The sequence below is a fragment of the Nicotiana sylvestris genome, chromosome 1, assembly GCF_000393655.2.
Source record: "Nicotiana sylvestris chromosome 1, ASM39365v2, whole genome shotgun sequence".
In the NCBI taxonomy this organism is placed as follows: Eukaryota; Viridiplantae; Streptophyta; class Magnoliopsida; order Solanales; family Solanaceae; genus Nicotiana; species Nicotiana sylvestris.
The window spans coordinates 147,655,663-147,670,342 of record NC_091057.1 but is presented as its reverse complement, the minus strand read 5'-3'; the positions used below and the strand labels follow the sequence as shown (position 1 = coordinate 147,670,342).

The 14,680-nt window shown below is 36.4% G+C and overlaps 2 protein-coding genes across 8 annotated transcripts; both read right to left on the bottom strand.

Moving 5' to 3' along the window:
• Positions 1 to 1,133: 1,133 nt before the first annotated feature.
• LOC104213724 (protein FAR1-RELATED SEQUENCE 3-like) lies at positions 1,134 to 7,323 on the bottom strand. 7 transcript variants are annotated; one of them, XM_009763265.2, is made up of 6 exons: positions 7,058 to 7,323; positions 4,344 to 6,661; positions 4,100 to 4,183; positions 3,758 to 3,907; positions 2,559 to 2,669; positions 1,134 to 2,218 (listed from the first exon to the last, which is right to left on the bottom strand). In XM_009763265.2, exons 2-5 carry the CDS (start codon positions 6,567 to 6,569, stop codon positions 2,559 to 2,561), a joined length of 2,571 nt encoding a protein of 856 aa, XP_009761567.1. In that variant the 5' UTR covers positions 6,570 to 6,661; positions 7,058 to 7,323; the 3' UTR covers positions 1,134 to 2,218. The 7 variants fall into 7 exon arrangements, 6 of the variants coding, with proteins under 6 accessions (XP_009761567.1, XP_009761570.1, XP_009761563.1 ...); XM_009763268.2 differs by having other exon boundaries at positions 1,134 to 2,205; XM_009763261.2 differs by having other exon boundaries at positions 2,555 to 2,669; positions 7,058 to 7,322.
• A 1,286-nt stretch (positions 7,324 to 8,609) lies between these two features.
• Positions 8,610 to 13,880, bottom strand: LOC104213723 (AP2-like ethylene-responsive transcription factor At1g79700). Its single transcript, XM_009763260.2, has 7 exons — positions 13,348 to 13,880; positions 13,055 to 13,137; positions 12,809 to 12,817; positions 12,499 to 12,587; positions 12,156 to 12,280; positions 11,685 to 11,761; positions 8,610 to 9,558 (listed from the first exon to the last, which is right to left on the bottom strand). The coding sequence occupies exons 1-7, from the start codon at positions 13,566 to 13,568 to the stop codon at positions 8,834 to 8,836; spliced, it is 1,329 nt and encodes a 442-aa protein (XP_009761562.1). The 5' UTR covers positions 13,569 to 13,880; the 3' UTR covers positions 8,610 to 8,833.
• Between the last annotated feature and the right edge of the window lie 800 nt (positions 13,881 to 14,680).

The window sequence follows — 14,680 nt, the reverse complement described above, 5'->3', positions numbered from 1 at the left end:
ATTGGCCACTTTTTCAGCGCTATAAGAGCAAAATAGCCATTTTCTTGGAGTTTTAAATTCCACGTGTGAAACTCCAAGATTTTGTCATGGAATTTTACCTGTGAAATTTGAAACTCCAAGAAAATGGCTATTTTTCAATTACAAATATACTAAAAGTGGCTATTTGTGAATTTTACCCGTTATCAACTGCACATGGGTCCTGGGCCAACCCAATTGAGATTGTACTGGGCTGGGCCTGGCTAGAGTACCTCATCACTTCAATTTTTTCGAAAAACCCACGGGTTAAACGCAGCTCATAGTTGCCTTTTTTCCGGGGGTTGGGAGGCGAAATATTGCAATATGTTTGTGATGTGAAGAAATAAAAAAGAGATTATTCTTTGTTTGCTTTTCAAATGAAACAAGTTCATTGCCAAAATGGAGCCTCCACGGGCTGGTGGAGGCTTCCAGATTAATTATTTTGAAATTAACATAACGTAAACCATACGCCGTGACAAATAACGACATCATTTAGATTCTAAAATTTCAATGCCAGACTTCAATAATGCTACTATCTTGGTTAATAAATTTTATACTTGTCAAGTAACTTTAACTGGAATATTCTTCTAATCAGTAACCAAAAGACGAGTGAAGAAATAGGTTCAGAGTAACAGTTAGGCAAAGATTTCTGCCACATCTACGTAGAATCATCTAATACTATCGTATAGTTTCAAATTAACAAATTGTATATTATACATTCCTTGCATATCTAATCAAAAACGTGAAAAATTCCTACAGATAACTAAAAATTTCACTAAACCTCAGAACAAAAGGCCAGCAATTGAAATTCAATAAATGGTCATGATAACTAGTTGGGGATTTTACGTTCTGCAACTCAAAATAGAGGGACTAAAGGTACATACACATAAAAGAGGGAATTCGAGACAAATCAACTCAATCTTTCAACCATGGACACTACCATATTAAATATAATGACAACAGAATAATAAATTGCATAAAATTGGTGCCAAAACTTTCATTTACCAGACTCAAACCTGCTTATTTACGTATTTCGGCCTCTTCTCTTCGACAAAACATTAAAGAGAAAAAAAAAAGGAAGAAAAAACACGAAAAGAAAAGAAAAAGAAAAAGAAAAATGAAGAAAACAAGAGATCCCTCATACATGGGAGTAATATTAGCACAGGCAGATTACACCCGAATACAAATAACAGATTACACCTATACCTACACCAAAAAAAGAAATATTGATAGGTGTCATCAATGAAACAACTACTACTAACCTAAAGCTAAAATGACTACATTCTTTGTAGGGTCCTCCATACACATGCACAACTAATTTTCCAGCATACAGCTACAAAGTAAGTTGGGTCAACTACATAGTTATACTTAGACTAAGTGCTAACAGAATATAGAGCAAACAGAGTGGTTACTAGAGATAACTACAGCTGTGAATATGTGCTGTCTCTGCCTCCAGAAGCAATTTACAAGGAGTTCCTACATAATATATGGCAAAAAATTCGTTATTGTCATCCATCATCATCAACAACAACTACTTATATGATGATGAGCAACTAACAACATAGATGTAGGAAAAGAAGCGGAGCAATCTTCAAATATCTCCAATTTGGTCTTTTGAATGGTTTTCTTCTCTGACTTACCATAGACCTGATTCTATCAAAGGATAAAGAAACCGTGTTTGGATCAGCGTGAACTCTTATGTTTTAGGATAATGTATGAACTTTTTTTTTTCTTGGTGTAACTGGTAACGTTGCTGCCATATGACCAAGAGGTCACGGGTTCGAGCTGTGGGAAAGCCTCTTGCAGAAATGCAGGGCAAGACTGTGTACAACAGACCGTGGTCCGGCCCTTCCCCGGACCCCGCGCGTAGCGGGAGCTTAGTGCGCCGGTCTGCCCTTTTTATGAACTCTTTGTTTTCTTGACACTTTTGGAGCACGTACAAGTTTCCAGTCCATATTGATGATTGAATGCTCTTTGCAAAGAGTCATGTTGTATAAATTTCTCTCCTCTTGTATACAGCTTTAATGCCAGGTTCTTTTCATCAAATTATTATACCAATTATTAACTTCAAAAAGACCTTGTGCATATCGTTCTAAAGAATGCTACTGCTTCATCAGAGCGATTCAGATCGAAGGTGCATTACTTATTCTTGTTTGACTCACATGAATCCATGTACCTTTACCAATTCTGCTGCAGAGAACACCTCCATAGAGAAACATCAGGAACTGAGTAAGCTTAGGAATTTAAACCAGAGGTATTGAATCATTAAAGGTTGATGTATGCAAATTATATATCAACACAAAATATAAAATACTATCCAGGTGACACTTGCAATTTATTCAATTTGTTAGGAATTTAAACCAGAGGTATTGAATCATTAAAGGTTGATGTATGCAAATTATATATCAACACAAAATATAAAATACTATCCAGGTGACACTTGCAATTTATTCAATTTCTCTTTCAGAATCTCAAATAAATCAATTGATGCTTCTAGTTCTTATATATCGACAAGAATAACAAGAGAAGTAGTATTCACCTACTCAAAGTTGTTCACGAATGTAAGCCATCGATCTCAGCATTGACCCTAGAGTATCCGTTGAAACTTGAAATTTCACTTCAGTTTCTCCGGAAGGTGTCTTAGTATCTTGAAGCTGTGATGGGAAATGATAAAAACTATCAGTTCATATATTAAAGGACAATACATCACTGCATTCAACTGACATTAATCCTCTCAATCTACAAGGAGAAATGCGATTCAAGATTGGTAGATAATCAAGAGGAACACCTTCTCTAACTAATATTTCACAAGGATCTATAATCTCTTCATAATTAGTTTTTCAGTTGTCATGAATGTTACTTTGGAGAGTCATATGGAGGACTACTAAATAGCAAAGCCCAGCAGAGCATTTCATTAGCATACATGGCCAAACTATCGGTGCATTTCCACCCAAACAATTAAGAGATAATTATACACCAGAGGGATACTGCATCCAGAAGATGAAAGGGAGGAAGAGGGAAGGGACAGAGGCCACTATTTGTTTCACATAATTTAGGCATATTCACTTGTATGTCGAGTAGGCAAGTGCCGGGTGGTAAAATCGTTAAAACATTAGATGATCGATTCTCTTTTTCGAAGGGAATTAAAGCCTAAGGAGATAGGGCTCTTTCCAAACGAGCTGGTGTTCGATGGTGAACGAGAGATAGAGGAGCGCATTCTTCTAGGCCAATGGGTAGATCAGTGGTTGCGATGGCTCTCTTGGTATCACACGTCGGCATAGTCGGGCATAGGGCCACGGACATAAGTCGCGCCCACATCAAAAGAAAGAAACTCTCTTTCTCTTTGATAGAAAAATTACATCATCCATCTACTAAAGAAACTTTTCAGAACTGTCGCCATAGTGATATCTAATAAAGCTCATTCACTAGATGAAAAGCACGTTAAAGCTTAATAAAGCTCATTTGAATATCCAATATTAATATTAAGATAGTCTTTAGAATGCCTCCCAATGTAACTTATCAGAATGTAGCTCATTTGAATATCCAATATTAATATTAAGATAGTCTTTAGAATGCCTCACAATGTAACTAATCAGAATGTGCATACTGAATGAGTTTACTTTGCTCCAATTCTGACAAACTTGAAGTAATATAATTAAGAATATGTGACAGTTCAACAGCTCCCAGCTCTTTCAATGAGATTCTGAGATAGGAATAAAATCTTGAAATTCATGATGCAAACCTTTAAATTGATAACAGCTACTCTATTTGCCGGCAGTGAAAGCTGTTGACTTATGTAACCCATGGATTTCAGCATTGGCTCCAGGGTGACTCTTGTAACTCTAAACTGAACTTCTGTTTCCCCTGCTGGGCTCTTGCCATAATCTTGCAACTGAAAGTCGTATCAAATATGTCCAAATAGAATTTCATAAAGGAAATTGTTATTTCCACTGATTTTAGACATTAATAGGATCAAATTTATTTCTCAAGGGAGGAAGAAAAATCAAATCAACTGTATATCTGTTATCCGTATTCAGCCAGAGTATGACTCAGAGTAAAATCTTTTCTAAAACAGGGTACACACCTTCAAATTGATGACAGCCACTTTAATTGCTGGAGTTGTGTTTTCAATCACCCATGTCATAGACTTGAAACAAGTATAAACAACCTACACGAAAACAAAATACTTGAAGGAGAGAAAAGGCAATAATTCATCTCCGTGGCAGTTGAGTAGTTCATTCTTTTCTTGTACAAAATAGTCAAAGACAGATAAAAATTTGAGAAATGTATATACAAGTTACAAAAGAGGTATTTCTTTCTTCTCATACCACATTATCAACAAGGCCACCATCACGATTTATAGCCACAGGTGTCATAGTGGGCTGATTTAAGTCACCAGCAGGTAAATCAACATCATTAAGGTTAAAATGATGAGGCAAAGTATCTTGCCAAGGCCATAAAGATGGTGCGGTATTAGAAGTAGCCAGAGTTCTTTTTATGCTCTCATCCTGAGTACTTCCACTTCCCTGTGAGCTAGGGGGTCTTACAATATTTTTCGCAACAATAGAAATTTTACTCAACCCGTCTCTTAAAGCACTAATCGCTGCATCATAGGTCTCCACTGAAACTGCCCCTTCTTCCGCATATCTTAAAGCTTCCAGACATAAGTGGTTGAAACGTGAAGAGAGAGAATTAATTCCAGTTTTAACAATGTCTTCTTCTGATCCTTGTCCAACTTTTGCATTCCTTGTCCACCTCCTAACTATATAATGGGACGGAACTGTAAGAACATTAGTCACTGTGAAGACGGTTAAGATGTGCCTACACAAGATGCCCGAATACTCAAACATATGGCAGCTGCAACTTGCTTTCATCTCGGCAAGATTCAACATTACAATGTATGCTTTGTCATCCTGTTCATATTTTGCGACCCTAAATTTGCTCAGTCTCCCATCACCATCAATCTTATTGGCAGTGTAGGCAAAAGTTTCAACTAATTCCTCTTGAAACTTTGCAAAAACTTTTTTGGTGTAGAGGTTAGATGCTTGTTGTTCCATTGGAGATGGGGTCTTTAGCATTGGTGTGGTGCAATTTGTATCAAAATCTGATTGAATTTCCCTTTCAAGTGAACTTTCTAAAGCTCTTTCATACTGCTTAAAGAACATTGGTAGAGTTGTCTGTTGATTCACATATCCATCAAAAAAGGAGGTTACACTCTGGTTCGAGGGAAGTGCAGCAAAGAAAGTATCTCGAAAATATACTGGAGCCCACTGGTTGCGAGCATTATATACAGCTTGAAGCCACTCATTTTTCCTGAGATCATACCTATCAAGTATAGAGGCCCAAGATAATTCGAAATCCTCAATAGTCTCAGAATAGTTAATGCAGCTATACAGCTCCCCATAAAAAGAAGGATGAGCCAAATATATGTGAGCCAATCTTTCCTGCCCTTCTCGTAAGATATGCCACTTACAGATGCAATGACGAGTACATGGTAATACTTGGTTGACTGCTGCCTTAATAGCTCTATCCTGGTCGGTTGTAATAGAAACTGGAGGGTGATTATTCATTGCAGATAGCCAGGTTCGGAAAAGCCAAGTAAAGGAAGACTCAGACTCATCTAAGAGTAATGCACAGCCAAACAAAACAATTTGTCCATGATGATTTACGCCTGTGAATGGAGCAAATGGAACCTGGAATTGATTTGGTCTATACATTGTATCAAAAATAACAGCATCACCAAAGTGACTATAAGCTATCCTCGATCTTGCATCAGCCCAAAAGGCATTTGTCATGCGATTTTCATCATCAAGTTGAATAGCATAGTAGAAACCAGGATTTTCCGCTTGCATTTTTTTGAAATAATCAAGAAGATTATGGGCATCTCTTCCAAGTGTTCTCTTTCGGCTGCAAGGCTGGATAAACATTATTGGTATGACAGGGCTAAAGTTCTTGGTCACACGATTTGACTCCACAGGAGAAGCATCCTTAACACCTTCATTGGAACTGACAGATACATGATTCCCGTCCACCGGAACCATAATAACAGTTGGAGCCCCCGGTGTCTCTCCTACAGTCTTAGAAGCACCAGAAAAATGTTTACGAGGTTGAAGGTAATGCACTTTGCTGGGATTCACTATTGAATGATTGTGATCCTCAACAAATTTAGTCACAACCCAACTATCTGAATTTTTCCTCTCTATGCGAAGCATAGCGTTGCAACTCTCTATATTCTTCCTTCTAACAACTTCTCTTGAACAAGAGTAGTCCCAACTAATGATAGGGCCGTCAGGCTTATCTCGGCTGTACTGTCCAACATGTATAGTAAAGCCCACACGCCTAGCATATGCATCAAAAAAGTTCTTTGCTGCTTCTTCTGTTTGAAACTCCATTCCCACATATGGCTTCTCTTCCCCATCATCAACTTCAACGATAGCATCTCTTTCAGTAAAATTCTCCGGCAAACCCTGTTTGGAATTGTGAATTAGTTCAGCAGCTATTTCCCCAGTTTTTTGCCTCTTCTGCCCTTCTACATCAATCACTTCAATATTCATCTTACTGGGGGACTGACAGATCAATCTATTTCGTCGTGGTCAAAACGTCTTCTTTTCATCTCTTGTAAAAAGAAAATGAACAATAGATGGCCCTAACATCACATGAAATGGAACAAGGTAACCAGTGACTCAATATTTTATATTAAGTAACATAAAAGAATAAGCAAACACTCCAATTTTGCACACATGAGAATACACCTTCCTCTAAACTTCAAATGGGAATAAATATCAATAAAGTTCAGGACAAAGACAAGAACAAATAATATTATATATATATATATATTCTAACATCTCCTACAAAGGATTTTAAATCTCTAAAGGCAATAGCACCCAGTTCATAACAGTATCGTACCTCAAGAACAATAATTGTTACCAAAATTGTAATAAACAAAACCAGGACATATGGGGTGATTATGCCAACGGGAGTAAAAACTATGCAATTAGGTTAAAGAACCAGAAGTGAATACAAATTAAGGGCTAAATCTTACCCAAAATATATAAACCTGAAATTCGGGCCTAATTGTATGTAACTTTCAGCAAAATTTGATGGTAGTGCTTCAACAGTTCAAAGATTCTTGGCTAGGCTATAATGTTACTGATATTACTAGCTCTCTCTCTCTCTCTCTCTGGTCGCGCGCGCGGGTGTGCTGGGTTTGTTGAAATGAAGAAATTTCTCTGCTCTCTTTTCCACTGTCCTAATTCCTTTTTCTCTTTTTGGTAGTTTTCAGTTTAATTTTGTCAAATGTAACGCAACTCCGGTAAAGCTTTGAAGACCTCAGTCCCAAGTCTTGTACATAAATTTTTAAATTTAATTGCTTAACTTTACTCTCGGTAACATTAAAGTTACAATTTTATTTTTTATAATAATAAAATTATTTAACTAATTTTGTTAGTCGTCCAAAAAAATTAAAACTATCAAAAAGTTAAGTTTTCGGCATCGAAAAATAACATGTCATCATTTTGCCAACATCTACATGCGATGTCATTCATTTTGAAAAGAAAATGTATAGCTATTTTAGAATACAATATATTTGTAAAACTACTTAAAATTTATGAATTGTATTATTAAATCCCTTACTCCAAACACTTTATTGTTACATTAAATATCTTTTCCATTTGCCCTTAGTACTATTTAATAATCTCGTTTTACCTTTTATTTTATGTTTCTTTTTTACTGCACCATTTATTCAGTTTTTAAAATCATATTTAGTCTCTTTTTTTGTACTGCTTTATGACCTTTTCCGTCAGATTTTAATTGATAATCGCCTTGTTGTTTTATTTTTTGAGTTGCAGCGCTCAAATTCCTTAATTGTTATTGTCAGGCTTCGATGATTAACCCCCGGCACATTTAGGTTTTGATCTTCGGTCATCCTGGTCTTGAGCTCTATTCCAAGTGAGACAACTTCCGTGGGTCGTTTTCCGCGTGAAAGATGGAGTCCTCTTCGTCTAACAATTTCACCAGATTGCACGCATGCTAAGAGGAAAATGTAGATAGTTTTGATTGAACTCCTGACCTTTGACTCACCTAATTCCAAAAATTTGTTTACTAGTATATCATCTTTTACAACATTTTTCTCATTGATCCTACAAACATTTGCATATGCTGTATAGGGTGTCATATTAACTAAGAACATTTGTAAAATTAGGAGATTGCAATAAAATTTCCTTCTAGCTCTAATTTGATGCGAGTTCTTACCTTGCTCAACTCATTTTACATGTTTATTTGAATGTTACTCTTATGCGTAACAAGGGAAAGATGCAGAAGGGGAGCTCTAGCGTAACAACAAAGTTGTTGCCATGTGATCAGGAGGTCACGATTTCGAGCCATGAAAACAGGATAAAGGGTAAAATTGCAAGTTCATAGGATAAAGGGTAGAATTGCATAGGTACAATAGACCCTTGCGATCCGGTCTTTTCCCGAATTTGCGCATAGCGATCCGGCCTTTTCCCGAATTTGCGCATAGCGATAATGCACCGGGTTGCCCTTTTAATATTAAAGATGCAATATGACTGAGGGGTTGGGGGATATCAACAGGCAAATGAAACCAAAAAAGGGAACATAGATTCACCCTTCAAAAACTTGTTAAGCAACATTATAGCTAAACTGCAGTAGTTCGTTTTTGGAGAAGAAACTAATTAAAACACAGTCACAACGCCTTCTGCTTGTGTCCCTATATCTAGGAAAGGAAAAGGGCATCTAAAACTAGCTAGGAGGAAGGTTTCCTATCAAACTTATAGTTTCATTTCGACACAAAACTGAACCTCTAGTCCAAACCTCCAACATCTTTCGTGTCGCTAGAAATGGATGTGGTTCTTGACATAGATGATGATGAAGTAGGCGAATTCGATGGATTCATCAGTTCTTCCTCCTTAGCTTCAATCAAGTCGATGATCATGCTGTCAGAGAATACATCCAGGTTGAACTCATTCTCACTTGATTGCTCATAGAAATTGAAGTCAATGTTGTTGTCAAAGCCAGTATTGTTGAAAAAATCCATCAAGTCGGATGGTTTGTCAAGTGAGAAGTCGGAAACTGGGAAGGAATCAAATGTATCATCCAAGTACATGTTCCACGGGTTGTCATCTTCCTCCTCGTGATCCTTTGCCTTTATTTTATCAGCAGACTCAACTGAAGGAGCAAACTCCAACTTCAGAACTTTTGGTTGAGTCACTTCATCAGAATCAAGTGAAGGTGTAAACTCTAACTTTGGTACTACTATTGGTTCCACTGCTAATTCTTCTTGCTCTTCTTGTTGAAACTTCTGTTGGTTTTCTTCTTCTTGTTGAACTGGCTGTTGTTGTTCAGATACCTCATTTGATTGCACTTCAGCAGAGGATTCTGTTTTTTCCTCCTTTGGTACCAGCTCTGGTTCGCGGAATTTCTTCAACTTGTCTGCATATGTGCTGATGTCGAAGTTGGTGACTGCATTAGGCCCTCTGAACTCAATTGCTGCCAAATCATATGCTGCAGCTGCTTCCTCTTGAGTGCCTTCAACAAGGACAAGAGGTAAATAACCAGTGATTTCAAGAATCTGTTTGTCCGCTAAATTCATTCCGGATAATGTTACTGCACTCAACTATATGAGACCTAGTTTGAACTAGTTTATAAGATCATAGAATGCAACCGAACCCTTCAAATAAAATCTAAACAAAGACATCATCCATTCAAAGCAATTAGCAGATACACAATGCTGTATTTTGCATTGTCTGATAGCCAATGCCATCAATTGACAGTTACACAATGCTGTATTTTGCATTGTCTGATCACCGATGCCATCAGCAAGTGCAAACATTAGTAACAAGGAAATTGATGAATCTTTACAAAACTAAAGTGTATGTGACGATATAAACGCTCTAGATTGGGCTTACTCGTTCCTTAAAAGCAACGAATTATGCCTCAATTGCAAGTAACATGGGATTATATTACTACTTGTTCCGAAAACAACACAAGAGTCTAGCTTCAACTCCTTTTGAGTGATACAGTACTACTTGTTCAACCCATAGATGTACATGACATGTTTTTCTTCATCACTAAGGGGTCATTTGGTACATGGGATAAGAATAATAATCCCGGGATAGAATTTGGGATCAACTTTATCCCATGTTTGATTTGGGGTATTAGCTAATCCCGAGAGTCGGGACAACTTTTACACTAAAAAATGGTGGGATTAGTTATCCCATGTAGAATGTGGGATAGCTAATCCCATGGGATATCTTGGGATATCCGAACCTTGTACCAAACGACGACCCTTGTGGTCGGAAAAATAAGAAGCGCTTCCCCTTTAAATGGCCCCTATGCGACGCGAATTCAAATTAGTTGGACCATCGCAGACCGAATGATTATACCAAAGGAAGAAAAAAAAATGTTTTTCTAGTACTTTTTTTGGAGGTGGGGTTGGGGGTTGGGGGGAATGGGTGGAGAAAAGAAATAAAATGGTAAGTTGGTTTTTTTCTTTTAGAGATTGTACCTTATGCATAACTTAAAGTGAAAGAGCAATGTCACAAATGATAAAGGAGGGTGTGGTCTTTGCAGCCTTCTCACCACTGATCAGGGTTAGTTTTTTGGAGTGTATAGTTGGACATAAGGATGATGAGACAGTATGCATCAATCCAAAGGCATAATTGTCTACTGAGATTAAACATAAATTATTCATCCCATTAGCATGAATCAAGGGACTGACAACGTCACGAGCCAAGATCTACACACTGAGATTAATAATAAACAGTTATCTTAATAACTATTCAAATCACTTACTACTGAAGTAATTAATATCTCCCACTTAACTAAGTACATAGCATCTACATGATTCATGTAATTTCATAAAAATCAAAATTGGCTCAATTGACTTGCCAAATGGAGCAATTTTTTTTAAGGTGGGCCATACATGATTAAAGGCCATATTCCATTTACTTAAAATAGGAAGTGATGTTTAATTTAACAACCCACTTAAAATTTCTTGCTAGAAAATTTTGTAATGCATTATGTGGGACCCACTCAATGGTCGGAACCGGCCTAATCCCAGGTTAAGCTTTGCCTATTCGTGAGTAACTAGGATCATATGGTCTAAAGAGGATGTGTAGCTATTGATTGCGTAAATATAGAAATTAGTAGTACTAATTTTTTGTTTATTCTTCTAGTTTAGTCAAACCTAAACCAGAGAACAAAATGGGTAAGGCTTAAACCCACTAAAGAAAAAAGAGGAATATTTTCAGTTTTTATAAGGTTGAACAGAAAGCCTAACTTTTTGTACGGTCCACAAAGATCTGCATCAAATATTTAATATTGGACCACCTCAGCCTTTTAACTTTGATCGCAGTAAATAATATAAAACACCAATTATCATGTGCCATGTCAGCTTTAATCCTATTGAATCTATTAGATTTAGGCTATACATGCAAAAGTGATAAATCTTTCCAAAGTACTGAATCTCCTTCACCGAAAAAAGAATCGGACACAACAAAGGGTATGGCGAGAAGGTTAAGATATGAATTTGATTCGAGCCTGAGAATGAAGAATCTAAAAAAACCTCGAACCAACAAAGAAATTGGTACTTGAAAATCACATTAACCACTTTTTAAGGTGCAAAATGAAAGAAAGATAAGTTAGAGACATACTGTAAGTTCCCAAATAGAGGTACTTATTTCCAAAGACTCGTCCAATTCTTGCTTCCCATCGACCATTATGGTGGTGCCTGTCAAAATCAAAATCCAATAATAGCGGGTCAAATTTGCGTTCTATCCAAAATTAAGGGGTTATTTTTGCAAAATGCAGCTCGTAGAATGGTCAATTTTTCGAATCCATAATCACTTAAGCATGACTCACACGGTCACACACTCACAGCCCACAGCCCACATATAGACAGTGGATCCAAATGGGTCCTACTGAAAACTAGGTCCCAGTGGGTCCCACTTAACCAGTTGTGCGCGAAAAGCATGAAAATCCACAAAATTTGTTGACTTCTACAAATGTACGCTTAATATAAGTAAAAATTAAAATTGCATGTTGCTTTGTCTTTTTTTACTTTTTCTAATTAAATTGGTTTAATTATTGAAATAATTTAATTTATATTTTTAATATATAAATACCTTGCGACGCCACGATATTTGGAAACACCCCTAGAAAATCCACTGCTCAGTCGCCGTAATGAAGCCAAGTACTCTTCCTTTGATAGCCTCTGCATTTCTTCAAGCTCTTTGTTATACGTTTCGATCTGCATTATTTTGTTGTACATCACGAATCAAATATTGTACCGTAGCCTTATTTGTCTATAGATGACTATTTTTGTCATTGTGCTACCGTTTTCTCCTCCAAGAAAAACAAAAGAGGCTAAAAAATAACACCTCCTAACTTTTTTGTTTTACATGCAAAATAGTTTTTAAAAATATATCAAAAATGGAATTTATTGAGAAAATATGAGAATTTAATTACCGGTAAATTAAGTGTAGTAGTGGGTCCCCAGTACTTAAGGGCCGCAAGATCATAAGTTCGGGCAGCAGCTTCCTCACTATCATAAGCTCCTGCATTTAATAGCAAATTAAAAATGACATTTAAAATTTTGCAATTAATTTGTCTTTTTGTTGATTAATTAAAAGAATAGTCAAACAACTGAAATTACTTTTAGAACAACGTATGCATAAAAGGTGTTGTACATGGTGCTGAAAACACTTGTACATTTCTCCACACTAATAATTCTTGATTTATCTAAAGTCAAAAAATTTGCAAGAGGTTTAGTGCTTACCCAAATAAACTAAGCAGCAAGAGGCGTTTTGTTAACGTTGCAAGTGACAGAGAGGGATCATCACAAGAACCAACAAAGAACACAGTCAGATAATTAATTAAATTAACAAAATGAGATTAAAAGTAAAAATTGCTGTAATATAATATTTACTGCAGATCTCATTGATTTCAATGATTTTTTCTTTTTGAATCCAAATAAATAAAAGGAAAGAAAGATTAAAAAAATGAGTAAAAGAAGAGCATTCACTTTGTCGTCCTCTCTTATTCTGAATGCTATTCCAAGTACTCTTGTCCCATAGGTGAGCTTCATATCTTCCTGTCCATCTATGTCTGCAAAAAACAAAAATCAAAAATTTTATTAACAAAAGAAAATGAACATTTTTTTATCACCCATTTTTTCATGCATGCAACCAAAAACCAAAACCCAGTACAAAATCCAATTGAATTTATGATTTCTCACAAACACCTTGATTGTGTGTCTGTTACTGTGTGAATTAGCACTGAGAATTTAGTGGGGTTTAACCAAAATTTTAAACATACCTGGTTACACCTCTGTAAATTGAGCTTCTTCTAGCAGTAGAAGAATTAGGAGAATCAGCATTTACAATTTTCTTGGCTCTAGTAGCACGTTTGGCTCTGGGTTTTGATTTCGGCTTTGGTTTCAGCCTTTGTTTCTCTGTTTCCTCATGGATTTGTTCAATGCATGAAGATGAGGAAGAAGAAGAGGAGCAAGAAAAAGAAAAAGATGGAGATTTCTTCATAACTTTTTTTTCCCAGAAAATAAAAATTCAATCTTTATGATTTGAATTTCTGATTTTTTCCTTTTTGGGGTTTTGTCAATTGATAAAAATGGCAATGTGGGTGTTCTGGGTATTGAATTTTGCTGGATTTAGGAGGTTGGGTTGAGGACTGGAAGGTGAAAATAGAGAGTGGGTTGGTGTGTAAAATCAAGAAAAAAAGAGTCTCCTCTTTCTTTTCTTGTTTTCACTCTTCTTTGCTTTGCTGCTTTTCTGGTAAACCAAAGTGGTTTACCAAATTAAGAAGAGACAGAGAGACAGAGTGAGGAATACAAGAATTGCATTTGGGTTAGAATGGAGTTATAAGCTGACCAACACCACCCACCCTTTATGAGTTTGGGTGGGTGGTGGGGGGTAAAGAGTGAGGTAAGTTAAGTTAAGTTAACTTGGGTTAATATTAAACTTGAGTTAATTAATCTTTTTAACACTTGGCCAAATGTAAGTTCAGACTTCAGTTCAGAGCCATGATGTTATACCAATTGGCCTTTCTTCACTTTCTCCATGGGAATCTTTTCAAAACAAATTCAGTATTTAAAAAAAACACACAAAATTTTCTTCTTTTTTTTACTCTGAGTTTAAACTTGTCAGTGAAGAATTGTGTCTTGTTCTTCTACATATAGAGAAGGGGGAGGGACGCGTGGTGTGAACTGTGTAGGGTGGTTTAATGGTGGAAGGTCAATAAAATGACATTGGTTTTTGTAATTAATTACGGGGAAAACCACTGTGGAGTAATAAAAACCTAGAGTCTTTCAAGTTGGAGTAGCGACGAACGAGCGTTTGTCTGGTTTCAGTTTGGCAGTGTGAAAAGGGCTTCCAAGTGTTCAATTTCATAGCTGTATCCATGCAAAATAAATTACATAAATTTGTAAACAAAATTAAATGAAGAAAATAAAAAATACATTCGGTACGCAAAACATTCCGTATTTACGCAGGATTTAAAGAAGGGTCGCACAACAAGGGAAAGAGTCACACATCAAGGGGTGTGATATAAACAACCTACTCTAATGCAAACACCGGTGACTATTTATACGGCTTAAACCCGTAACTTGTAAATCACGCGAAAATAACTTTACCGT